The 27,570-nt window shown below is 55.4% G+C and overlaps 1 protein-coding gene across 5 annotated transcripts in view; it reads right to left on the reverse strand.

Moving 5' to 3' along the window:
• Positions 1–5,696: 5,696 nt before the first annotated feature.
• The window catches only part of rnf220a (ring finger protein 220a), a 94,023-nt gene continuing 72,149 nt past the window's right edge, over positions 5,697–27,570 (reverse strand). For 2 of the 5 annotated variants that reach the window (XM_023815956.2, XM_023815952.2), the window contains exons 4-16: positions 22,369–22,417; positions 20,189–20,284; positions 18,553–18,595; positions 17,778–17,882; positions 16,939–17,060; positions 16,143–16,275; positions 14,289–14,385; positions 14,127–14,213; positions 13,990–14,045; positions 13,757–13,853; positions 9,603–9,711; positions 8,634–8,708; positions 5,697–7,431 (exon numbers count right to left, since the gene is read on the reverse strand). In XM_023815956.2, coding sequence (XP_023671724.1) covers positions 7,360–7,431; positions 8,634–8,708; positions 9,603–9,711; positions 13,757–13,853; positions 13,990–14,045; positions 14,127–14,213; positions 14,289–14,385; positions 16,143–16,275; positions 16,939–17,060; positions 17,778–17,882; positions 18,553–18,595; positions 20,189–20,284; positions 22,369–22,417 — 1,141 coding nt within the window. In that variant the 3' untranslated portion in view covers positions 5,697–7,359. The remainder of the gene's footprint in view (positions 7,432–8,633; positions 8,709–9,602; positions 9,712–13,756; positions 13,854–13,989; positions 14,046–14,126; positions 14,214–14,288; positions 14,386–16,142; positions 16,276–16,938; positions 17,061–17,777; positions 17,883–18,552; positions 18,596–20,188; positions 20,285–22,368; positions 22,418–27,570) is intronic. The other 3 variants (XM_023815953.2, XM_023815955.2, XM_023815954.2) reach the window with 3 other exon arrangements.

The following is a 27,570-nucleotide window of genomic DNA, read 5'->3' on the forward strand; positions in this document are numbered from 1 at the left end:
CAAAAATAATATTTGAATAGTTACATGATAAACATTGGCTCCAGTTGTAGCATTTGTTGTATTCAGTTCCTTTAAGTATATTTATGCAGGTTATTATGAGAGTATAAATAAAAGTGCTTGCATATAAACACCCTGATCACTGACATAGAGCACTCCATTGTGCTATAAACTTGATACTTAGGATCATGATGAAAATGCAAATGCATTTTAAAGTGAATCTTCATTTATTATGTGATGAACGTCACAGGAAGTAGTAAACCACATCATAATAGTACCACATTCTGCAAGGCTCACGGTATAGGGAATATTCCTCAGTCAGGGAGTACAGCATGTACCCTGAATAACTGAACCATGAATGCTCAAGTATAGTGTCTACCTTTAATAAATGAACTGGACATGCTCAGAGAGTACATTGTGTCCCTTTGAGAAAAGAACTGGGCATGCTCATAGTACATTGTGTACCTTTCAGAGATTATCTGGGCATGCTCGGACAGTACAGTGTGGACCTTTAAGAGAGGAACCAGACATGCTCAGAGATGCAGTTTGGACCTTTGAGAGGAACCAGACATGCTCAGACAGTAGGGTATGGACCTTTAAGAGCTGAACCTGACATGTTCAGAGATTACAGTGTGGACCTATAAGAGAGGAACCAGACATGCTCAGAGAGTACAGTGTGGACCTTTAAGAGATGAACCAGACATCTTCAGACAGTACAGTGTGTACCTTTAAGAGATGAACCGGACATGCTCAGAGAGTATAGTGTGGACCTTTAAGAGAGGAACCAGACATGCTCAGACAGTACAGTGTGTACCTTTAAGAGATGAACCAGACATGCTCAGAGAAAAGTGTGTACCTTTAAAAGTGGAACCGGACATGCTCAGACAGTACAGTGTGGACCTTTAAGAGAGGAACCATACATCCTCAGTACAGTGTGGACCTTTAAGAGATGAACCAGACATGCTCTGAGAGTACAGTGTGTACCTTTAAAAGAGGATCCGGACATGCTCAGAGATACAGTTTGGACCTTTAAGAGAGGAACCGGACATGCTCAGAGACACAGTTTGGACCTTTAAGAGAGGAACCGGACATGCTCAGACAGTACAGTGTGGACCTTTAAGAGATGATCCGGACATGCTCAGACAGTACAGCGTGGACCTTTAAGAGCTGAACCGGACATGCTCAGACATTACAGTGTGGACCTTTAAGAGCTGAACCGGATATGCTCAGACAATACAGTGTGGACCTTTAAGAGAGGAACAGGACATGCTCAGACAGTACAGTGTGGACCTTTAAGAGCTGAACCAGACATGCTCAGACAGTACAGTGTGGACCTTTAAGAGCTGAACCTGACATGCTCAGAGATTACAGTGTGGACCTATAAGAGAGGAACCAGACATGCTCAGAGAGTACAGTGTGGACCTTTAAGAGAGGAACCAGACATGCTCAGAAAGTACAGTGTGGACCTTTAAGAGATGAACCAGACATCTTCAGACAGTACAGTGTGTACCTTTAAGAGATGAACCGGACATGCTCAGAGAGTATAGTGTGGACCTTTAAGAGAGGAACCAGACATGCTCAGACAATACAGTGTGTACCTTTAAGAGATGAACCAGACATGCTCAGAGAAAAGTGTGTACCTTTAAAAGTGGAACCGGACATGCTCAGACAGTACAGTGTGGACCTTTAAGAGAGGAACCATACATCCTCAGTACAGTGTGGACCTTTAAGAGATGAACCAGACATGCTCTGAGAGTACAGTGTGTACCTTTAAAAGAGGATCCGGACATGCTCAGAGATACAGTTTGGACCTTTAAGAGAGGAACCGGACATGCTCAGAGACACAGTTTGGACCTTTAAGAGAGGAACCGGACATGCTCAGACAGTACAGTGTGGACCTTTAAGAGATGAACCGGACATGCTCAGAGAGTACAGCGTGGACCTTTAAGAGATGAACCGGACATGCTCAGAGAGTACAGCGTGTACCTTTAAGAGATGAACCGGACATGCTCAGAGAGTACAGCGTGTACCTTTAAGAGATGAACCGGACATGCTCAGAGAGTACAGCGTGGACCTTTAAGAGATGAACCGGACATGCTCAGACAGTACAGTGTGGACCTTTAAGAGATGAACCGGACATGCTCAGACAGTACAGCGTGGACCTTTAAGAGATGAATCGGACATGCTCAGAGAATAGTGTGTACCTTTAAAAGTGGAACCGGACATGCTCAGACAGTACAGTGTGGACCTTTAAGAGATGAACCGGACATGCTCAGACAGTACAGCGTGGACCTTTAATAGCTGAACCGGATATGCTCAGACAATACAGTGTGGACCTTTAAGAGAGGAACAGGACATGCTCAGACAGTACAGTGTGGACCTTTAAGAGCTGAACCGGACATGCTCAGACAGTACAGCGTGGACCTTTAAGAGATGAACCGGACATGCTCAGACAGTACAGCGTGGACCTTTAAGAGATGAACCGGACATGCTCAGAGAGTACAGCGTGTACCTTTAAGAGATGAACCGGACATGCTCAGAGAGTACAGCGTGTACCTTTAAGAGATGAACCGGACATGCTCAGAGAGTACAGCGTGGACCTTTAAGAGATGAACCGGACATGCTCAGAGAGTACAGCGTGTACCTTTAAGAGATGAACCGGACATGCTCAGAGAGTACAGCGTGTACCTTTAAGAGATGAACCGGACATGCTCAGAGAGTACAGCGTGGACCTTTAAGAGATGAACCGGACATGCTCAGACAGTACAGTGTGGACCTTTAAGAGATGAACCGGACATGCTCAGACAGTACAGTGTGGACCTTTAAGAGATGAATCGGACATGCTCAGAGAATAGTGTGTACCTTTAAAAGTGGAACCGGACATGCTCAGACAGTACAGTGTGGACCTTTAAGAGAGGAACCATACATCCTCAGACAGTACAGTGTGGACCTTTAAAAGAGGATCCGGACATGCTCAAAGATACAGTTTGGACCTTTAAGAGAGGAATCGGACATGCTCAGACAGTACAGTGTGGACCTTTAAGAGATGAACCAGACATGCTCAGACAGTACAGTGTGGACCTTTAAGAGATGAACCAGACATGCTCAGAGAGTACAGTGTGGACCTTTAAGAGATGAACCAGACATGCTCTGAGAGTACAGTGTGGACCTTTAAGAGAGGAATCAAACATGCTCTGAGAGTACAGCGTGGACCTTTAAGAGAGGAACCAGACATGCACAGACAGTACAGCGTGGACCTTTAAGAGAGGAACCAGACATGCTCAGTCAGTACAGTGTGGACCTTTAAGAGAGGAACCAGACATGCTCAGACAGTACAGTGTGGACCTTTAAGAGAGGAACCAGACATCCTCAGAGAGTACAGTGTGCCCTCTTAAACAGTGCCATGGGTGAGCCCCCACCTCCCCGCTTAACCATGGAGTAGCTGTAATCCTGCTCATGAATACATACATGGGCTTTGGTCTCGTTTGTAAGAAACATGCTGTAAATCCACAGTGGTATTCTCCAGTGTCTTAGGCAGCCAGAGACAGGAAAGCAATCTGGTAAGAGTGTAATTACAGGATTAGCAGACAAAGGCACTCTCGTGATATTGACAAATGCCTGAGATATTAAATGTAGTTTCATCTGCACTTCTTACTTCAATGTAATTACCGCATGGCAAAAACCCTCTGTGTCTCGTACTGCTCCCAGCGCATGTGCTTATCGCAATCACCATACTGGCTATGGCACTGGCTTTTCTCTGGCCTGTCATATCAAAGCTTGTTTAGACTTTTGTAATCTTGAATTTTCACAGTATGTAATATTTTAGATCTACAGTCAGCGACTCTTGGTATGAACCACAAATAAATCATGACAGTATCCATAGCACACATTAACCATTAACTTGACCATATACTGACTGCATCGCAAATCTCCGCTGATTTTACCTGTTTTGTGGTACATAGTACCTGAAAATGTGGAATTATGTGGCCATTTTGGATGGCTTTGGCTCCAGTCTGTGGTCATGTGACGCGTTGCTGAGCTCTGGCTCCAGGCTGTGGTCATGTGACACATTGCCGAGTTCTGGCTCCCAGGCTGTGGTCATGTGACACATGGCCAAGTTCTGGCTCCCGGGCTGTGGTCATGTGACACGTGGCCGAGTTCTGGCTACCAGGCTGTGGTCATGTGATGCATGCTTGAGCTCTGGCTACCAGGCTGTGGTCATGTGATGCATGCTTGAGCTCTGGCTCCCAGGCTGTGGTCATGTGATGTATGCCTGAGCTCTGGCTCCCGGGCTGTGGTCATGTGACACGTGGCCAAGTTCCGCCTCCCAGACTGTGGTCATGTGATGCATCCTTGAGCTCCTAGGTTGTGGTCATGTGATGCATCCTTGAGCTCTTGGGTCATTACAAGCTGCCAAGTTCTTCCGCACAGCCTGCCCAGGCCAGGCACCGATTCGCCTTGTGGGGGCGCCAGTCACCAGCCCCCATTCTCTCCATTTGGGCACTTTAATTGGATATGGATTTGTAAATGACAACAATTTCTATGATAAATGGGCCCCTTGACAGTCTGTTGTGCATTTGCATTCCTTGAATAACCTCAGCACTAGTTTCAGAGTCCCACCCCCACCCTGAGTTGTGTGTATGTGTCTGCCGAGTGTGTGACCCCCCCCCCCCCCCCCTCCCGTTACCCAACTCCCTCGAGGGACACTGGGCTGTCAGCTCAGGTGTCACACGTCCGCTGTCCGGTGGCCACTCCAGGAGCTCCTCTCGGATCCTTCTGCCCTGACTGGATCAATCCCATAAGCGGCCATGAAGGACGGCAGCTGCTAATTGGGCGAGTTGTACGCGGACGATACACTGAGAGCTGAAGACGAAGACTGCGATAGCAGTGGCGCGGTGCCCCCTCCCACACTGAGGTGTAAATTACTGTCGGAACAGACAGGCAGCACAATCGGGGAATTAGCCAACACGGAGGCAAGGCCTGTCCTATTGATCGGCCTGGGGAGATGTTTGTAAACTGACAATAATGGCCTCCCCACCAGATGCAGCTTTGACCTCCAAAAGCAATTTTTATAGATCGGCTGCGCCTGGGAAGCGCGGGTCCTTAGGGCCGCACCCCTAGATCCCAGCCCCCCCACAGTTCGTAATGCACCCTCCACGGATCAGCTGTGACCTGCCCAAAGCCCCCGGTCAGGGAGGCTGAAGGGGGACCACCTTTGGACGTTTCATCTCAGCAGAGAGACACCCATTTGCTCTGGTGCTCTGCCCCCTGACTCCGACTTGTTTTATACCCATAGTGCACTGCAGGCTGGGCCTGAGAATGGGGGGGGGGGGGGGGTTCTGCTTAGGGAGACTGAGATGGTCAGTAGATGTCAGGTGGCTCACCAACAGCCAAGAATGGTTTAGAAAGTAGGCAGCGATCAGCAAGGCGGAGATCTGCGTATGGACAATGCGGAAGTTACTACTGATGTTGCAGGAGTACTGTGTGTTTTGGGGACCCAACCAAGGTCAAAACCAAACCTATAGCCTTGCCAATCAGGACACGGTTCTGAGCAGTAAGGCATGGTAAAGTGATCATGTGATCAGTAATACAGCAAAAGCTTGGTTTACTCCTCAGCCACTTTCCTGAGGAGGCCTTACCTGGCTGAAGCATTCCCCCTGACAGCAAAGGGTGTTTGCACGCAGGTCACAATCAGGGGACAGTTTAGCGGCAGAGTTTATTGGCCAATGTTGTCACACACAAACCGTGAAGGCGTTCTTCCGCGAAACACAAGGGGGCAAGCCGCAAAAAAGTGCCCCCTAGTATACAGCGTTAATCACAAGGGCCACACGCACACTCCATCACACAGGAAGAGGGGCCCTCCGTGCGTGTGGACGCCAGCCTTTAATTTTTTTTAGTTTTTGCTTACACTGAACCAAACATCACAGGATACATAGTTTTTACAAACACAACGCACAGCATCCCGCTAAGCGGCAGCAGGGCACAGGTCCGGGGGCGGCCACAGGGAGGCGCCCTGCTCCTCGGAGCAGGAGCAGAGAAGGGGCGAGTGTCCGGCAGCACGGCCTGCGCTGTGAGCGTGCTGCAACCTGACAGAATGAACTACATTTGGAAAGGCTCTGTTCACCATTTCAAATGACGATAAAAATAACTGTTCTGTAACTATTTTATTGTTATACATTCAGACTAAAATTGTTGGGTTTTTTTTTTTTTTTTTAGAAAAGGGCTGAAGTGACAACAGCAAATGACAAAGATGAGACATTTTAAAACCACAAGCGACTACCATTATTAGCACAATATTATATAACTTAAGTGAGAAGGTGTCCAGCGTAGTTCATTCTACCAGCATCCGCAGAGCCCCATGGGCGCCCTCCAGAGCTCAGGGAAGGAACAGCGTCTGAAAGCCTCTCTCAAGAGCGGCATCGAGGAGGAGGAACGCAACTACAATTACTGTATATCCAAACCAAAATGTACAATCTAACTCCTATTCCCAGCTTCATTACCTCAGTCTTTTCCTGTACAATTAAACGCAGCTTCTGCCTTGAGAGGCCGAACGCCTGAGAAAAGTGGGCGCTCCCGGGCAGAAGTGCTGGCGGTCAGGCCGGCGCGTATATATATGTGTGCGCGTGAGGTGAGTGGGCGTGTCCAGCTTCCATGTCATTTATACACAACACTGTAAACATACATAGACTATATTACATGTGCCTGCTCTGCTGTTTCAGTGGGGGGGCTTTTCTCCTGAACCCGGTCGCTTAACGACAGCACTATAACACCACGAAAAGGAAACAGAGAGGTGAACATGTGGCCGGGGGGGGGGGGGGGGGGCAAAGGACCTAAGGGCGGGGCCCGCCTTCTCCCACGTGGGGCCCCACGCTGGCCCTTAGCGCAGTCATCATGTCCGACCAGGGTGAAGAACTCCACAAAGACAGTAATGGGGGGTGGGGGGCGGTGTGGGGTTACGCAGGTGCTGGGTGCGGGACCACCACTGGTTTGGCAGAGCAAGGGACCGGACTCACAATAGTACCTGATACTTCAAATCACACCACCACTAGGTGGCAGCAGCGGACGTGGTCGGTGGTGGTGGTTGGCGGGGGGGGGGGGGGCGGTGTTGGGGGGTAGGGGTGCGTAGAGCGGGGCTGCAGAGGTGCTGGGAGAGGGCTGCTATGTCAGCAGTCTGTTTTGGTTGCCTTTCCAGCCGGAATTCTCGCTCTCCCTCTTCTGAGAGTCCCTCAAACACGAGTCCTGTCTCATTAAAACAGGAGGGACTTTCTATAAAATCCATGCTGACAACCACCCCCATCCTCACAAAAACACACTGACAAAGACGTGGGGCGTGGGGGGGATTATGGAGCCGTGGACAGATGATCACAAGTAAACACGTCGCAGATCCCCGGGCGATGTGATGGTGTTGCACTGTGGACAGAGCTTCTTGTTCCCCTGCAGGAGAAAGAGAGACAGAGGGCAAACTGAAACAGTGGCCTGAGGCATGGGAGGGACAGGGGTGAGTGAAAGGGAATGACAGACAGGGGACAGGGTTGGGGGACGGGGGACAGTGATGGGGGAGGGACAGGGGACAGTGGACAGGGTGGGGGAGGGACAGTGGACAGGGATGGGGTTAGGGAAGGGGGGGGGCAGGGGGTGAGGACAGGGGATGAGAGACAAGGTTTGGGGGGAGGGACAGGGAGAGGCAGGGGAGGGAAAGGGACAAGGGACAGGGTGAGACACAGGGAATGGGGGGTGAGGAGCAGGGATATGGGTGAATGAGGGGGTGAGGGGGCAGCGATGAGTCACAGGGGCCTCCAACCAGGAGGCAACAGCTTCCAATCACACGGCAGCTGACTTCCACTGGGTCCTAAAGCATTTTTCTATTGGGGGGTCACAGCTGGGGTGAGGTACCCCTGTGCATCCAGTGGGGGGGGGGGGGGGGGTGGTGCCCACACCTCTAGCTTGAGCTTTTAAGCCCAAACAGCCAGACAAGTGAGCAGGAGCGTGTACAACACTGGCCGAGGGATCGTAGGACTGGCGGCTGGACCGGTAACCCAGACGGCCTGGTGTATAGTTCCGGGTCCAAGAAGGACCTGAGTAGCCAAAGCAACCCCGAGTGAGCGAGTCTAATCACAGGATCACTGGGGGGGGCGCTCCAACCCCCTACCCTGGTGGAAAGCGGGGCTTCCCAGCTGCTTCACCAGAAGGACTGTGGAAGCCCCACCCCTTGCAGGCTTTAATGAGCACAGCACGGGTGCGGGCGAGCCCTCACATGGGCAGGCCGCCGCCACCGCATTAGCTAACGAGGTTAGCGCCGGCTTTGATGGCGCACGCCGCCCGCTGCGCCTTTTATTGCTGTCTTCAGGCAACGTTTTAATGGCCACATTAGTAATGAGCTGCTGCCTCAGCCACCGCGGGCAGGGCAGGGCACGGCGCTCCCCAGAGGCCTGGCCAGCACATCACAGCCTGCTTATTAATTACTGCTGCGCGCAGTGGTGGCGCTATGTGTTAGCGGCTAATCTGAGGCGGTCCCATGGGCTGGAGACGGAGCGTGTGTCCTGGCGGGGGTAAGGAAGAGGACTTACACTGTCCTGAAAATCCGTAAATGCCTGATGTTTTATTTCTGGGCTTGAGGGCTGATTGGGGGGGCTTACCAGCGTCCGCAGCCAGCACTCTTCACAGTGGACGTGCCAGCACTGGATGGAGGCCAGGGGCATCGTGTAGGAGTCCTGCAGGGGGAGACAGCGAGCATGAGCTGGGATTCACTCCCACACACACACACACACACACACACACACATACACAGAGAGTCTAGCAGCCACAGCATGCGCTCACATTTGGAGTCCAGGTTCTACAAGAGCGGAACTGAGCATGACAATGCTAGAAGATGCGGGGGGGTGGGTTCCTGCCATGTTTCTAGACAATTCTGTGAGTTTAAACCACCGAGAAGCTGGCCACCTAACAGTTGTCTCCTGAAGGACCACTCTGCTCACAAGGCTAGACTGAGACCTGAGAGCCAGCCACTATGAATACCTCCGAGGAACACAAGGGGGCAGTACAGATCCACCAGACACAGCACCCAGGAAGACGGTAACGTTTTCACAGCAGACTGCCAAGGCTCCACGACAGCACTATGTTTAAACGTCTTCAGGGGCCCTGATCCTTATTACCGACGGCCACAGAGGAAGCTCAGGCGGCTGTTTCGCCGCAGATGGTGGCGTGATCTACATGCACTCGGTGTCGTCCACCACAGCGCCCCAGGAGATGCTGGGAAGCTTCACGATCAATATGGACAGCGGGCGGCCACCACCACTGCAGGCTCCTGCTGACCTTCTGCTAGCGGACGTGGCACTAATTGCTGTCGTTTCAGAAAGTCAAAGGTCATGCTCTCGGGAAGAAGCCCGTGGCCAGAGATCTGGGGCCCGAGTGGATTTCAGGGGGGTGGGGGCAGGTGGGCAAAGGCAGGAGAAAGAGTGGGGGCGGGGGAGCAGTGGTGGTGAGGGGTGGGAGAGTAGGCTCAGGAGAGCAGGGGGGGGGAGCAGGAGCGGAGGGAAGAGAACAGGACAGGACAGGGAGAGTCGCGCGGCCCACAGGGTTGGAGCTGGTCCCGCCGGGCACCTCACCATGCAGATGAGACACTTGTAGCGATCTCCGCGCAGAACCTGCTTCTCCAGCTCCCGGATGCGAGCCTTCAGGGCCTCGAAAGTGGTAACGGTGGACTCCTCCGTAATCCTGTGGGGGGAGAGGCGGCTGTGGTTATGCAGGTACTCCCTCTGCCCCTGTGACCCCCACAGACGTCTGGGTACCGGCCCTGCATGACTGCATACCCTAACGCCACAGTGGTTACTATGACACCTGGAGGGACTATTGCAGGCCCTTGCAGACACGAGGGGGCTTTGTTACCGTGCCAACGTGACCCCGGCGGTAAATCGTCACCCTGTGTGGCGAATGTGCTTTTAACAGTGTCTGCAGCACATGAAGATGCAATAACAGAATCAATAGATCCCAGCATCGACTGCGCAGCTGAGCCGGTCATTTTCTGGCTGGAAGACACCTGATTGATTTCCCATCACACCAGTGCTTCCACTGCGTGCACCCGACTGGTCAGCCTGGGGGAGGGGGGTGGAGGTGCTCAGGGCCCGGGTGAGGAACATCAGCTGCACCAGCATCTCACACAGTGTCTGTCTGGAGGCCCAAAGTGGAGCACTGTGCCTGCTAGAGGCGGTAAACAGGACCGGGGGGGGGGGGGGGGGGGATTAGGTAGTGGATGCTGAGGGCTGAAAGCCACCGGGAGGCAGCACTTAGGCATGCTGGTCCCGCCCTAGCTGTGCATCACGTGCAACGGAGTAGTACAAAGACCAAAGGTAACAGGCGCAGCGTGCGCGCGCATCTGCGTGTGCGCGCGTCTGCGTGTGCGCGCGTCAGCGTGTGCGCGCGTCTGCGTGTGCGCGCGTCTGCGTGTGCGCGCGTCTGTGAACACACACGCCTGCTTCAACAGCTTCATCAGTGGTGCCGCCCAGAGCATGACCACCCCCCATCCCCATAAACCTTTAATATCTTTCCTTATTAGTGTGGACCTTGTAAAAGAAACATTTAGCCTTGATTAGCGGCCTGCCAGTAACGGCGTGCAGCTCGGCATACAGCGTGCCAAGCGGCATAAAGTTTGTTTTCTTTACAGGTCCATAAATCAGCGCTGACAGCCAGACGGCCAGCAGGGCGGCAGCAGAAATGCAGGGCCGCTCTCTGACTCACGCTTGCTGATTAACTTGTGTCTGTCGGGGATTTACTACAGAGCTCACTGCGAGCCTGGCATGCAGTGAAAAGCGGGCTCTGCAGTGAGAGGGTGGGGACAGGCAAACCAGTGCCTCTCACCTCCACCTGGCCACCCCTACCCACGGGGTCGACCCTCTACACAGCGCACTGTCCCATACACTGCGGAGGAAGCCCCTCCCCCCCAACAGAAAACTATTAGGGCTCATCATGTGACGGATAGAGCCTCTGAATGGGGGGGGGGGGTAGAGGGCATTTCCTGTCCCGCTTCTGCTCCTGAAACGTGCCTAGCATAATTTGCCAGGCAGCTCAACAGACAACGTTCCGAATTCCCATAGTGCCGTTCCTGCAAATCCGATCTGGGAACAGAGAGCCGATCTGTGGGCGGCGGCATCACCAGTCATCATTTATAAATTGAGGACAGATTCAATTATTTGTCGGTTACATGGAAATCTCTACAATCGTTTCAAGCTGAGCATGAAATTTAGCAGCAATAACGCTGGCGATACGGGCAGCATCATTTATCTTGTGTGGAAGGAGCGAGAGAGTGAGATCGTTACCCTGGCAGGGTGGGGGCCGGGGGGGGTCACACGCAAACACATACGGTAAGCACCCACACGCCAACGGCATAGAGGGGATGTAAGGGGAGCTTTGATGGTCCCGGGCCCACTGCGGGGCACAGACAGCGGTGTGGTAAACAGGCCAGCCCTGGAACCACTGCGTGGCACAGACAGAGGTGTGGTAAACAGGCCAGCCCCGGAACCACTGCGTGGCACAGACAGAGGTGTGGTAAACAGGCCAGCCCCGGAACCACTGCGTGGCACAGACAGAGGTGTGGTAAACAGGCTGGCCCTGGGTTCACTGCGGGGCACAGACAGCGGTGTGGTAAACAGGCCGGCCCCAGGCCCACTGTGGGGCACAGACAGCGGTGTGGTAAACAGGCCGGCCCCTAACCCACATTACAGACGGTATTAGATAAATATGGGTGTGTCAAGTCTGGGCCACGCTAAGCTAATAACGCTAAATCAGAGCCAATCGGCTTGTTTACTCTCCCACTGACATCAGACAGCTGCGGTGATTCATGCCCCAGTGGACTAACGTGTTTAAACGCCCCCCCATCATGCAGCGAGCCCTCTCTGCACAGAGGGGGGGGAAGGGGGGGGGGGACTCAGCCAGAGCAGATGAATCAATCTCAGCTGTCAGACTGCTGTTGGGTCACTTGGAAACACAGCGCTGCCTCCTGTGGCTGATACAGGCACACACGCACATACAGAGATGCAGACACTTAGATACACACAGACCACACATACGCAGACCACACAAACACAGACCACACACAGACATACAGACCACTCATACACAGATCTGACACACACATAGACATACACAGATCACACAGACCACAGAGACACACTGACCACACACGCAGACATACAGACCACACAGACAGATCAGACACACACACACAGATCACACACGTACATACACAGACCACACACACACACAAACCACACACACACACAGACTACATAGACATACGCATACAGACCACACACACACTACAAAAACGCAGACACCCCTTCTGACATTTTTTTTATCTATTCTGGAAGCATCTAGATGGGAGGGGGGATCGATACCCCACGGAGAAGTCGCCTGCTAGCCAGTTATCAGCACCCATATTTAATATGTGCGGCATCGGCCATACTGTCACTGGGATCAAGAGGCTCGTCAGTGTGCCGCCAGGCCCGGGGCCCCCACAGTGGGAATGAAGCAGTTGGGGCCTGCTCCCCACACTGCCCCCCCATCACTGCGCTCTGACCCCAATCAGCAACTGCAGGGGCGGCCTGGCACACCAGTCTGAGGGGCGGGATCCCGCACATTCAGGAAATAGGTTTGTTCGCAGGCCTGTGGCGGAATATGGATGAGGACAGGAAGCAGGTCTGAGGGGGCACAGGCTCCGCGTGTGTGTGTGTGTGTGTGTGTGGGGGGGGGGGGGGGGGTGCAGCCAGTCCCACTAATGACCAGGGAAAACCCTGACGTATGAACACAGACTGAGGCACTCCAATTTAACCTGACTGGCCCGTTGCCCTGTGGGAAATTGCCCAGCATGCTCTGGGGTAGAAACGGGCCAATGTGAAATAACAGAAGGTGGGGCTGTAATCGGTTAGGCACCTGCTGCCCTGTGGGATATTACCCAGCATGCTGTGGGGCAGAAACACACCAATGAGAAGTAACAGTTGATGGGGCTGCAGCTGCGCCTGCCCGCCCCAATAAGACCGCATCTCCCTGCTGCCCCCCTCCCCCAGCAAGAGCCTCCCTCTCCGCTGCCCCCCTCCCCCAGTAAGAGCCTGTCTCTCCGCTGCCCCCCTCCCCCAGCAAGAGCCTCCCTCTCCGCTGCCCCCCTCCCCCAGTAAGAGCCTGTCTCTCCGCTGCCCCCCTCCCCCAGTAAGAGCCTGTCTCTCCGCTGCCCCCCTCCCCCAGTAAGAGCCTGTCTCTCCGCTGCCCCCCTCCCCCAGTAAGAGCCTGTCTCTCCGCTGTCCCCCTCCCCCAGTAAGAGCCTGTCTCTCCGCTGTCCCCCTCCCCCAGTAAGAGCCTGTCTCTCCGCTGCCCCCCTCCCCCAGTAAGAGCCTGTCTCTCCGCTGCCCCCCTCCCCCAGTAAGAGCCTGTCTCTCCGCTGCCCCCCTCCCCCAGTAAGAGCCTGTCTCTCCGCTGCCCCCCTCCCCCAGTAAGAGCCTGTCTCTCCGCTGCCCCCCTCCCCCAGTAAGAGCCTGTCTCTCCGCTGCCCCCCTCCCCCAGTAAGAGCCTGTCTCTCCGCTGCCCCCCTCCCCCAGTAAGAGCCTGTCTCTCCGCTGCCCCCCTCCCCCAGTAAGAGCCTGTCTCTCCGCTGCCCCCCTCCCCCAGTAAGAGCCTGTCTCTCCGCTGCCCCCCTCCCCCAGTAAGACCCCATCAGCCCAGCAACACTGAGATCCACACACAGCCCCCGACAGTGTGCTCAGCGAGGCCGTACTTCTCAATGTCGCTGTTTTTACAAGTCCTGGGGGTGGCGCCAGTGGGCCCACTGCCGTCCTGCTTGGCTCCATCTCCATTACTCGTGGAGGGCATTTCTGTGGGGGGGGGGGGGGGGGGGAGACAGCAACAGAGGTCAGGGCGCAGGGGCCGGCGAACAAGCGAGAACAGCTCGTACATGGAACCAGCACACAGACTCCGCACTCAGACCCCATACATGGAAGGAGGCCTTACCGTCACTGGCCCATTTGGAGAACTCAGGGGTTATTCTGTGGGTCGGTGTCCCACCGCTGAGAGATGAAAGAAAGCAGAGGGTTATATGGATGGGGGGGGCGATGGGTACAGGATGGGGCCAAAGGGCGCTGGCTTACTTTAACACAGCACCCCGCAAGGCCTCACGCTCCTTGGCCTCTCCCTGGTCCTCTCCAGAGCATGGAATGATGTCTGCCTCTGTGTACCTGTAGGGGGCGCTAAGGAGGCAGAGCACAGAGGCAGAGGAGGGCTAGGGCCAGCATCAGGGACTGTAAGGATACTGTGCCTTGCCATACTCCAGCGTGTCGTCACCGTCAACATCGAGGTCGGCGTCACTGTCGTGGCTCTCCTTGGTGCTGCAGGTGGCGAAGCCAGTGCCTGGGGGAGGGGGGCAGCGGAGAGACAGGGTCTTACTGGGGGAGGGGGCAGCGGCAATACTGCACGTGCGTGATCCTGCCTCACCCACCGGCGTCGCACGTAGAACACGTCACAGACACGGCAGCTGCACACAAACGGCACCGCGTTCTCAGCCATCAAATAAAAGCGGCCTTTTAAGTTTTATTTGGTGCCAGCAGCTGAGCAGACCAGAGCTTCCCCCAACACGTGTGAGCAGCAGCCCGCCGGCATGCCGCACAGCCGGGACGGGAATGAGCCCCCCCACAGGGGCCACACGCCGCCACGACCTGAGCTAAATGGGCTTCTTTAATTAGGTGATTGGGAAAGGCCCCAAGAGCGCCCCCCAGAGGCAAGCAGGCGGGAACACAGGCGCGATCACCATGGCCGGAGCACATGTCGATGGGACACGGCTGTCAGGCGGGCAGCTCGGCACACTGCCCCAAACAAGCCGTCACTCAGGCAGCCAATGAGACAGCAGCTGCCGGCCCACGGACACACAATTACCCCGTGCGGAGACAGGAGTCAGCGCGTGTCACGCTCGCTTAGGATGATGGGGACGGGGACAGAGATAGACGTGGAGGTGACGCCAGCAAAGAGGACGTGTTCTGGGGCGGGGGGGGGGGGGGCGCCGACAAACAAACCCAGGCAGAGTCAACAAATTCCCACCTTAATTGGACAGCAGAGGGCACTGCAGCGGTAATTAAGCGGCATCCAGGGAGCTGAGGGCGCCCCCCCCCCCCCCCCAAGGCTGACAGAGGCGACGGACAGGGTCTCCCCCCGATCAGCGGCCATCGCTCCATCTAACCAGCCCTGGCAGGCAATCCGAGCTCTGCCAGAAAGGTCAGGGCCACTTTCACCGCCTTTCAGTCACATTATGCATGCGCCTTCCCACGATGCCCCAGACTGCCTCACAAACGAGCAGGACAGCACAGCATAACCCTGGGCTGCACAGGTGGCAAGGGACCCATCCAGAGGGGGCACAACGGCAAATATCAAGATGCCGGACGGCATCTTTAAAAAGCAGCAGGTAGGGGGCGCTCTCCAAGCCCGCCCAGCCATGGCCTCAAAGGAGGTGGGGGGGCAGCTGGTCCCAGGAGGGCTCCCCGTCTTTCAAGGCAAATCCTCCTTTTCTTGGGGGGGGGGCCTTTTAAGTGTGCGCGTGCCTCTACAGAGGAGGGCCTCCCTTATCTGGATCCTATCAGACGGCCCCCGTCAGGCTGGGAAGAAGCCTCCTTTGCTCATTAGATGAATGGATGGACGGATCGTTTCTGCAAACAGTTCAATCTAGATGAAAAATTGATCTGTGACACCTCGAGTCGGGCCAGGCTTCACAGCGACAGAAGGCCTGCAGATTCCGGCTTTGTGATTCTGCTTCTGGCGGAATTGAACCGTGAGGCTTCAGGGAGGAAAATCGATGCTTTTAAAGCGTGTTTCAGGAAGAAAAGAGCACTTTGAACTTATAGCTCCACATCCAACAGGAGCCTGCCGCGGGTCACCAAGTGAACTTCTGAGATGGTGATTGGCCTGATCTTGGTGCAAATCACACGTTTGGAAGGTTACCAGATCAAACACAGAAGGGGATTTGGCATCTGAGCTGAGAAGGCCGGAGACGGCCGCGGCCGGCAGGACTGTAGCGGGAAGGCCCACACGACAGCAAAGCGGTACCGGACCGACCTGGCTACAGCTGACCCAGAACCCCGGAGCCTAGGACCCAGAAGCCCAAGCAGGCGGCAGCGTACCTCTGTAGCCCCCCTCTAGCAGGGCACTGGCTCGCACCCGCTTCTGGCCACACCACTCATACTCCTCGAAGCGCGTGCCGTTCTCGCCGTCCAGGTCGGCGGCGTCGTCGTCGGGATGGCATGCCCCTTCCCGCTGCAGGACAAAACGGCGTTAGCGCCTTGCACAGGCAGTGCAGAGAATGACAGAAACAGGCATCTTCAGAAACTGGAACGAATCGCCCGAGACTAAATAAAGCAGGAGAAGCAATAACAGGGGATGAGGAAAGAGACATTCAGGATGGAGGAGCGATACAGAAGCAAGCCCTCGGGCAGAAGCTAGGGGGCGCCACCTGGGTAGACGTGTGGCTCAATGGTATCCGTCAAGCCCACCTCACAGCCCTAAAGGACGGCACAAGTCAGCCGGACCGTGTTCAGTACCAGTGCTTTCTGGCACTCTACAGCGGGAACAACCTCATCTCGCTAAACAACCTTAATTAACTTAAGAAGACTCAGCTTTAAGTGCCGAGGTTCCCTGATTGAACACGATGGCCATGAAGAGCAGGACTGGGCTGAAAGAAGTGCAAAAGCTGTCCTACCCCCAGGGCCTGGAATGCCTCCCCCCTACACAGGCACTCCTGAGGGCCAGAGAACATCAGGATCAGCCATGGGCCTCAAAAAGAGTCAGAAGCTGCTCCATGGCAGTGAAGAAGAAGAGGTGCTGGGGGGGTGCAGCCCCAAAGGCGGAGATGCAGACAGAGAGGGAGGGAGGGAGGGAGGAGAGTGGGGTGGCCGGCCGGCTGCGGCGCTCCCAGGCTACCTGGAGCAGACACTCCTCCACATGCCTACTCATGTGCTCCTCGGTTCCGGCCAGTGGGCGGCTGCACAGCGGACATACCTGCCCATCGTCCGCCTTCCGTCGCTTCATCTTCCCGATGCGAGCTGCAGGACACACAGGATGCAGGCACTGCGTTAGCTGCCATCCCAGCATGCACTATTCAGGCAAAGAGGAACTGCCCCCACCCCACACAGTCCTCTCATGGTGTGTGGGGTGTAGCACCTGTGAGAGGGAGTGCCCCCCACACCCCACCCCAACTCAACTGCAGGGACATAATTAGGAATTTAACAGAGCGGGACAGAGCCAGGGGCCGTAACTCTCCGTGCCTCTCTCTTAACTGCAAATGGGCCACGGGGACATTAAGTTTTAGGGGCTGGGATGGGGGGGCGGGGCCATAATGACAGTGGATCATAACCCCTGCACGGTGGCGCCATGGTAACGGTGAAGGTGCCGTTAAATTGAGAAAGAAAAGCCAGATTAATTAGGCACAAAAAGATTTTTATTCCATCCTTTTAAATCAGCCCAACTCCTGATGTGAGGTAATAAAGATGAACGGGTGGGGCTTTGGACAGCCCCCGCCGTACAAACAAAGCTGAAGGCAGAAAGGCGCTTATCGGAGCGGAGAACGAAGGCAGAGCCACAGACAGACAGACCGACAGACCTGTGTGTGTGTGGTGGGGGGGGGAGATGTCATATCGGACTGGACCTGACGTTAACACTGGCTATCCGTGCCACAGTGAACTGGCTGCTAACCTCCAAACACCCCCAGGGGGCGCTCTGACATCAGTGTGGGGCTGCGGATGGATGGGGTATGCTCTTACCGTGGCGACTGCAGCAGGGGGCAAGGGGGGCTCCGTTGTGCGGTTGAGGGGGGGCAGTTTTGACACTTTCCTTGGCGTAGCGCCTGCACCAGCAGAGGGCATCGACTGTTAACATACCAAGAAGGCAAGGGTTAACGGATCCTCTGCTCGTGAAAGCGCTAGGCCGGGGGGGGGGGGGCACCACACATGCGGACACCCTGCGCCTATACCAGAGAACACCCCCCAGCTAAAACCAGCCACACGGGAAAGACAGCATCTTGGGAGGAGGGGGGTGTGTGTGATCCCACAAGAATGGTGACTCCGATCCCACTCATCAATAAGGGGGGGGGGGTCCTCAGTGAGCAGGCAGGGCTGCTCAAGCCCCCATAGTTGGGGCCTGGATGGTTAGGATTAACCTAACCCTTAGCAAACACTGTAACCTAGGCATAACCCTTCCCTCAGTGCACAATCACAGCTGATTATCTCCCGGATCTAGATGCCTCTCTTTAGTAATTATCTTTGTTATGGTTGAGTATTTAAATGACACTCAACTGCTTGTCAAACCACATGCTTCACATGTACCTGCTCTAATCACCCGTCCACAAAACACACAGGTTACAGCCAGCTCTATGTGCAGGGTGATGGCACGGGTCTCTGCCGGAGGGGGCGCCCGGGTGGCCCGCCGGCTGCTGGAGCCCCCGCCGGGAGCCCCTGCGAGCTTACAGCGAGCTCTAAGTGCGCTGTGACGTGGCAGCTCTCTGCGCTAGTGGGCTCAGAAAGCCGTAGGTGTACGTACCATTCAGCCGGGTCTGCCTGTTTGCCCTCACTCGCAGGAAAGTCTGGGGACACAAGGAAGCACACGGCACACGTTAGTAAACGGGCCGCCCCCTCCCCCCGCAGGCCCGTCCCCTCCGCTACACGCGCGTACCCGCTTCTCCTGCGCGCTCCCGCAGCTCCCCAAACTCACTGCGGTACAGAGCGGCGCGGGCCGCCAACGCTGAGGCCACCGTAGTTCGGGAGTCCGCCTTCTCGGTTTTCAGGAGGATGCAGTGAGATTGAGAGTTGGCCCCTCCGCGCGATAACCGCTCATTCCACAGTCGCCATCTTGCGCTTCCGCATCACGTGACGCGCGCGGTCTCAAACCGGAAGTTGAAAATGAGGCCAGCGTGGTAGCGTGATTCGGTAAGCGGCCGCGAGGGGGCGCCAAGAGCGCGAACAGCACCGCGAGTGCATAACTAACGTTTACGTATTACTTTCACTTTTTGTTGCAGATCTGAGGATTTTTTTTAATCCAACACGATTTACAGCTTTGTATCCATTTAAACAGCTGGATTTTTTACTGGCTAAATTCAGAGTCCGCGGCTTTCTCAAGGGTCCATCGGCAGGCAACTGCAGGGGACCGCAGCCTTCTAGTTTAATCTGTTTAAGATGCGGTTTAACCTCAATACCACATGATTTGAAACATAAGGGTGACACTGCAGCCAGTTTTGTCCCCGGTAACATGATATTAGATATTAGAGCATTAATCTGGGTGAGTCTTGGTATAAAATGCGCACCGGGTACCCGTAGTCGTGCTCATCTGCCGTAGATGATGGATAGTGTAACAAAAAGCCTGATTACGGATTAAACTAAAAAGCTTAATTGACATTTTCACTTTTACCGAAAGGTTCCGGCTGCTTGTATAATGATATTTTCCATGGCTCCTAATAGAAAAATAAGGCCACTTCTAAAATGAAACTTCTCCCTGTAGGCTACACTGATCAATCTTAATGTCAGTCTCCGTCGCGCTTTAAAAGAAGGAAGGGCAGTTGTAAAATGAAATTTTTCACTATCAGTTTTATTTATCGAATACAAGAATCGCAACTGTAGGTAAGGCGGAATCTTTATTACGGGAAAACAGCATGTGATTTGGGATTGTCTGTCTACATCGATAGCATAAGCATTTAGTAATAGATTGGATTTGAAACGAAGCACAGTCCATCAGTTAAGGCGGGGATGACGGAGCCGGTTCGGCTCAGCCAGAGCTGGTCATGAAAACATCTCAGCAGTCAAGGACACTGTGAACAGCAGGGCTGATAACGCTGGCTTCGCAGCATTACAAATTAGCCTGGGGGCAGACTTGATGGATTCATTTATACTGCGAGTACATGGGGGCCACAGGTAGAGAAACAGGAGCTCCATGAATGAGAAGCAGGAATTAAGCAAAGGGCTATTTAAAGGTATGACATCCCTGGACAGAATATTAACGTGACAGAATAGTAACGTTTCAGCTCTCCCCTGAGGTGGCAGCCTCTAGCCGTGTTTGCTCAGCCGTGATGCTGGACACGTTAATCTTTGAGCCTTTGTAGAGAAGGCACCCTGTAACGTTGTGTATGTGTGTGTAGCGTGTCCCATCCCCGTAGGGCCACCGAGCACCCTGATCCCGTGCTCACCTGGTACCTGTCCGAGTGATGCAGGTCCTCCGAGGACAGGGGCGAGAGCACGGGTGACTCCCCCTCACGCTTGATGTGCACAGACAGCAGCAGGGACTGGGGGGGACAGAGGCAGTCAGATGGAGCCAGTGTTAAGCTGCCTGTGAGGGTGCCCTACACGCATGTCACTCAGCCCTGCGCGCCGTACGGCCCTGCCGCCCGACAGCCTCCGCTGTGAGGGTGCCCTACACGCATGTCACTCAGCCCTGCGCGCCGTACGGCCCTGCTGCCAGACAGCCTCCGCTGTGAGGGTGCCCTACACGCATGTCACTCAGCCCTGCGCGCCGTACGGCCCTGCCGCCCGACAGCCTCCACTGTGAGGGTGCCCTACACGCATGTCACTCAGCCCTGCGTGCCGTACGGCCCTGCTGCCCGACAGCCTCTGTGCCTCCATTCTTCACATGAGTTTTATTGTGGGCAGAAGCAGAGTGGAGACATATTGCCTTGTCTAAGGAAGCCCTGATCTATGGGCCGCTTTTTATGGTTCCGGTGTAAAATATTTGTATTTACAATACAGCTCAATTAATCAAAGCGAGAGCGGAGAGCAGCGCTTCACAGGCACCGAGGCTTAATCTAATATTAATACGTGAGAAATGGTCAGCTTCCTTTGTGGGGACAGTAAATTAAGTGTTATTCACGGCCGTTTATGCTTTTGTACCACAAGGTCAGCTGGTAATTTATCTGTGTGTGTTTGGGGCTGTCCTGCGGGCTGCTGAGTGCCATAGGGCTGCCCTGCTCCTTCCCGGTGCCTGTACCCTGTGTCTGTCCCATGGCCCAATGCCTTCGGCTCCCCTTCTCTAGTTCCTACATAAACTTCGGCGCCTTCTGCTGTCGGCACGGTGTGAGCAGGTCACAGCACACGTGTGCCACATGAAATGTCAGCATGTCTGAACGGCATGCAAGGGCCCTGGTTCACGCTGAGAGTGCCTGGAGGCACGCACGCTCGCATTCCGGGTGCCCCAGGATTACCCGGGGCGACGGCAGCCGTGGAATCACCATGGCGATTGGGAGGAGGTGCTGGGGGGGCTCACGCGGCAGTGGGTGAGGTTAATCCCCCCCAGGGCCGGCATCGCGCGGCTCTCCGCCTGTCGGCACGTCTGCAGCACGTGCAGGGTCGTATGGCAGTGCCCCCCCTGCCTTGGCACCCAAGTGGAAGAGCCTGGAGAGCCACTGCACCTCCACACCTTTGGATGCCATGCTGGGTTCTGATGCTTCCCTTTTCTGTGCCACTGCGTAGCTCAGACACCTGGAGCAAGCTGGGCCATGTTTAAGCCTGAGAATCCAGCCCTGGGGGGGGGGGGTCTCAGACACATGACCCTGTTCCACAGTTCAATGCAACAGGGAGGAACAGCTAATAGTCATATTCAAGGGTGACTTTTGAGTGGTTTAGCTCATAAAAAATGGCCTTTACAAGGTGCAATAATCATCAGGGGAGACAGATCTTTAAGAAAATAATTCATGGCTTGTTTGCCCTCTGAGAGGAGAGTCGCCATAGGCAGCCGGGCAGCTCTTAATGGCACTAGGCCCATCAATCGTCACTCTGTCCCCTCCCTTTGCTCTCAGGGAAAACATTGGTCTTCCCTTGGAAATGCCCCCCAAACCCAAACCTCTCTCTTCTGCATAGTGCCTGTTTGCCACTTCAAACCAGGATGGTTAAGATCTCCAGACCAGCCATCTGAAGGAGTGTAGTTCAATGGCAAGGTGACATCTAAGAGAGGGCCCTCTAGTGGATGGGTGGTCACTGCCTCCAATCCTGCTCATCCTTGCTGAGATTCCCACCCCCTAACCTGTGCTATGATTGGCTCAATCTCAGCCAGGTCAGTGCCGTTGAATGGATTGTCCTAATGACACACCTATAACCTGTCCAGACTCTGCCTGTACGATGATGATAATTACGGTTTTTATCACCTTAAAGTGCCTCGCAGGCAGCTTTACTGAGATGAGTGACACGGCTTGCAGTGTTAAGTGAGCATCTGTGTTGAGCAAATGCAATAAGTGTCCGTGTTGAGCACCTGCGCTAAGTATCTGTGTTGAGCACATGCATTAAGTGTCCGTGTATTGGGCACCCGCGTTGAGCGTCTGTGTTGAGCACATGCATTAAGTGTCCGTGTTGAGCACCTGCGTTGAGTGTGGGTCCTTACCTTGGGCGTGCCGGGTGCTGTGCTCACATCCTTGTGTGCAGGGTTCTTACTGTAATGGAGAGAAGGGCAATGGTGAGTATTCTCCAGGGGGGTGCTGTCCTGTGGGGACCCGCACCTCAGTGCCGGGCCATGGGAGCAGCGGCTGATTTAATCGCCTTCAGATTTAACACCCCCCACCCCCAGGGGCCACAGAGAATTTGAAACAATTACTGTCCAAAGTACGACAACTAAGCAGATTTGGAATATAATTTTTTTATTGAAGTAATCATTCTCTGGATTTCCCCGTCCCTCTCGGAGCGAGCGTCTGGAGGAAATAAATGATTTGCCTCTGATTTGATTTGTCAGTGAGGTGCCCTGGGCATTTAGGTCCATGAAATATGTTAAGAGCAATGCGGTGGCTTGTAAACATGGCAGCGTGGCCCCCCCAGGAGGGCCCCCTAGAGGAGCCCGGCTCTCTAACCACATCAAATCAGAGGCCCGGACGTGCCGCTTCCGGGGGTGACTGATCAGGAGCCCCCCCCTTCCCCCCCCCCACCATCCCGTGTCTCCTGTAGATGTGCCTGCCGGCTTCTCTTGCTCTCTGTCTATTTCTCTCCTTCACTCTGCTTTCCTTCTGCTCCACCTCTGTTTCACACGCCTGTGCCCAGTGGTCCCATGACAGTGAGTGGATACTCCCTGCCTTCCTCCCAGTGTTCCGCGCTCAGTGTTGCTGCTCGTGGACGTTCCACAGCTTCTTTTGCACCTCAGGAATGCCGAGCCAGGCTCTGGGCCACTGCATCCCGGCCCCTTTTTGCTGGCCAGGGACACCGATATGCATTTATGTGCCTGAATGTCAATGAGCCGCAGGGTGTGTCAGATACTCCCCATCTTCTGTCACGCTCCAGCCTCCTCTCAGTACCATCTGCTGTGATAGGGCACATGAATGGGAGCTGGGAGCCGGGAGGTGAGGGCAGGGAGGCTTGGTGAAGATCGCAAGAGGGGAGGATGGAGTTTTGCATGTGAGGTGACAAGGACCAGAGGCACCGGGATGAGGACGAGTCGGGGACCTTCCTGAACAACTGTGGGAAGCTCTAGCTGACAGGAGAAACACATTTCTGTAAAGTTCTCCCTGTCTGTGTGTTCCATCGCCGATCCTGCGACCTTCCGTGTCTGTGAGCTTTGGGTTTGTCTCTCAGATCGTCCAGGAGTCTCAGGGGAGTCGTCATGGGGGGCGGGGTGGGGGGGTGGGCAGGTGAAACCTGTTCCATGCCGAGGGGCTTCCTCGGGGGGTAATAAGTTACAGAGGGCCAGCGCTCCCCCCCAGGCACTGTGATTGATCTGATGTGGAGGAGAGGGCCTGAACAAATCAGGAACAGGCCCTGAGAAGGAGATAAATCCCCAGCATGGGCCGCCGGCCGTTTGTGAGATAATAAACACACTCCCCTCCGCCGTAAATCCCCCTGCCGCCGGTGTAATCGGCGCTGTCCACACTGCGCCTCTGCTTCCCCAGTTCTTGGCCATCAATCTGGACCAGTAGCACCAGCAGCAGCCTGCCTAGGGGGTTTGTGATGGGATTCAGGCCGTGTGTACCCCCCGCCCCCCAGCAGACGCCAGGCAAATAGTGCAGTGGGCTGGCAAGTTAGGGGACCTTTAATCAGTCTGATTGTTTGCCAAAAATCACACCGTAACCAGGTGACTTCTCCTCCCTCTGCCTCACCTGGCCAGCAGGACAAGCAGCCTCCTACCACCTGAGACAGGTCCCCTCTCAGTGTGCAGGTCCCCTTACTGTGTGCCGTGCCCTCATTGCATGCCAGACCTATTTGCTTGTGCAGGTACCCTCCCCCTGTGCAGGTCCCCTCACCGTGTGTATGTCCCCTCCCCCTGTGCAGGTCCCTTCCCCGTGTGTATGTCCCCTCCCCCTGTGCAGGTCCCCTCCCTCTGTGCAGGTCCCTTCCCCGTGTGTATGTTCCCTCCCCCTGTGCAGGTCCCCTCCCTATGTGTATGTCCCCTCACCGTGTGTATGTCCCCTCCCCCTGTGCAGGTCCCTTCCCCGTGTGTATGTCCCCTCCCCCTGTGCAGGTCCCCTCCCCCTGTGCAGGTCCCTTCCCCGTGTGTATGTTCCCTCCCCCTGTGCAGGTCCCCTCCCTATGTGTATGTCCCCTCACCGTGTGTATGTCCCCTCCCCCTGTGCAGGTCCCTTCCCCGTGTGCTGGTCCCTTTCTTGTGTGCAGGTTCCCTACCCCTATGCAGGTTCCCTCCTCACATGCCATTCCCTTCCCCTGTGTACAGGTCCCCTCCGCATGTGCAGATTCCCTCCGCATGTGCAGATTCCCTCCCCAAGTGCAGGTTACCTCTGCATGTGCAGGTCCTGTCTTCCTGTGTGGACGCTCATCAGGTATTCCTGCATTTGTGACAAATGCACAGGGAGCCACTAACTTTGTAAGAAGCCATCAGATGACACGGGCGAGGTTCTGTGGGACAGAGCGGGAGGCGCACAGGGTGGCGGCTGGCAGCTCCAGGGGGCCTGTCATAGTGATGCCTGCCTGTCTGTCAGCCAATGAGGCTGCTTTAAAATGAGCGACACTGCCGGGGTTGCAGCCGGGGGAGTGGGGAGGAGGCGCCGCCCGGCCTGACAGCTTCCAGCATCCCCAGCTGCCTTTGGGCCCCTCAGAACGAGATTCTAGCAAGGCTTCCTGGCGGATAACGGTGTTTAAATCAGGCCCTGACTCGTCACTCGGGTGCAGGTAAGAGACGTAACACGTACCCCCTACGCCTGAGTGCATCATCACCCTGGATGGCCACCCCTCACCAGAAGGCTGCAGATAAAAATTGCTTTCTGTGCCTCACCCCCCCCCCCCCCCCCCTGCTGGGCTCCAACAGAAGCAAATTGATTACGCAGCGTATGTAGATTGTGTGGCCTGTGCGGAGCCCCCCAGGCTGATGTGAAAAGGGCATGATAGATTTCAATTTCCCAAGATGAGGAGTGAAGCCTGCAGGTGGGCCAGCGCAAATCGCAGGCTCCTGAATCCCCCCCCCAAAGCGTAATGCTCCATCTTAAATATCCTCTGTTTTACATGCGTTCAGCTCTCATTTGGGCAAAATGAAACTGGTTTATTACAGGGAGATTTACCACAAATTGGCACGGATTCTGCACGTCACATCCAATGACGCTCATGCATAAGTAATGCGGGCAGGGAGGCGGGGGCCTGATTGGACCAGGGGAGGGGGGGCCAAGGGCAAGTGGAGGTGCCCCCATATGCGCTTTCTGCATTTCCACATCCAGGGTCAATTTCCCATAATCCCCCCCCCCTCGGTATGGAGAATGTGAAGCAGGCAGTGGCACTGAGATGGGCTTCCTGATGTTCCATGTCTTTCTAGTGATATCCACATGGAAAGACATTCATCTGGCCCCCCAGGCGGCCCCCCCTCCCCGTGGCAGGTCTGATGGAGGCGTTGCTTGGCCCGAGGTGACCTAAGGTGCTCCACCTTCCTGCTTCTCCCTAGCTCTGAATGGCGAAAGGCAGGAGAGGCTCTCGATGGCACCCCTCAGGGAGCAGCGAGGAAGCTGATACTGTCCCTTTAAATGAGCGCCGCCGTCAGGCAAGGTGGCAAACTGCTCACAGCCTCTGCTTGGAGCAGGGGCACCCAGCGGCCCTTATTAATTATTAAATGATGACTCTCACCACGGTGTGATAGATATCCCTCCACCTCAGCCAAACGGTCTGCCGCGGGGCTTCCTCTGGGGCATGCCACCCCCCCCCCCCCCCAGAGTGAGACACCACATCAGCACCTCAAAGCAACAATGCAGTGCCCCCCCCCCCAGGCAGTCAGTGATCAAGCACAGTGAGTGGGCTGCAGCATCTGTCTTAGTGTCAGGACACCTGTGTACTCTCATCTCCGTGATGTGCCCCACCATCACGCGTCACCGGGGGGCAGCGCAGCTTGATTTATAAACAGCCCCCTCTGTAACGTCTGCTCCTGTCTGAACCAAGCCCCCTGATAATACCTCAAATGTCTGCTAGTCTTACAAATGAGCTTGTCCTTTAGAAATGGCCTGAGCTCAACAGCATCCCGCCTCCTGCAGCATGTGGCTTTCCAATCGCATCTATGAGACGTGGCTCTGAGAAATGGCCTTGTCCCAAAACACTCAAGGCTGACCCCGCCCTGAGACATGGCCTCATCTCAGACTTGGCCACTGCCCAGAAACTGACCCCGCCCGGAGACTTGGCCCTGCCCAGAGGCTGGCACCAACCTGAGACTTAGCACTGCCCAGAGGCTGGCACCAACCTGAGACTTGGCCCCGCCCAGAGACTTGGCACCATCCTGAGACATGGACCCCACCCAGAGGCTGGCACCATCCTGAGACTTAGCCCTGCCCAGAGGCTGGCACCATCCTGAGACTTAGCACTGCCCAGAGGCTGGCACCATCCTGAGACTTAGCCCTGCCCAGAAGCTGGCACCATCCTGAGACTTAGCCCCACCCAGAGGCTGGCACCATCCTGAGACTTAGCCCCGCCCAGAGGCTGGCACCATCCTGAGACTTAGCCCTGCCCAGAGGCTGGCACCATCCTGAGACTTAGCCCTGCCCAGAGGCTGGCACCATCCTGAGACTTAGCACTGCCCAGAGGCTGGCACCAACCTGAGACTTAGCACTGCCCAGAGGCTGGCACCAACCTAAGACTTGGCCCCGCCCAGAGACTTGGCACCATCCTGAGACATGGACCCCACCCAGAGGCTGGCACCATCCTGAGACTTGACCCCGCCCAGAGGCTGGCACCATCCTGAGACTTGACCCCACCCAGAGGCTGGCACCATCCTGAAACTTAGCCCTGCCCAGAGGCTGGCACCATCTTGAGACTTAGCCCTGCCCAGAGGCTGGCACCATCCTGAGACTTAGCCCCACCCAGAGGCTGGCACCATCCTGAGACTTAGCCCCACCCAGAGGCTGGCACCATCCTGAGACTTAGCCCTGCCCAGAGGCTGGCACCAACCTAAGACTTGGCCCCGCCCAGAGACTTGGCACCATCCTGAGACATGGACCCCACCCAGAGGCTGGCACCATCCTGAGACTTGACCCCGCCCAGAGGCTGGCACCATCCTGAGACTTAGTCCCACCCAGAGGCTGGCACCATCCTGAGACTTGGCACCATCCTGAGACATGGACCCCACCCAGAGGCTGGCACCATCCTGAGACTTGACCCCGCCCAGAGGCTGGCACCATCC

The sequence above is a fragment of the Paramormyrops kingsleyae genome, chromosome 21, assembly GCF_048594095.1.
Source record: "Paramormyrops kingsleyae isolate MSU_618 chromosome 21, PKINGS_0.4, whole genome shotgun sequence".
In the NCBI taxonomy this organism is placed as follows: Eukaryota; Metazoa; Chordata; class Actinopteri; order Osteoglossiformes; family Mormyridae; genus Paramormyrops; species Paramormyrops kingsleyae.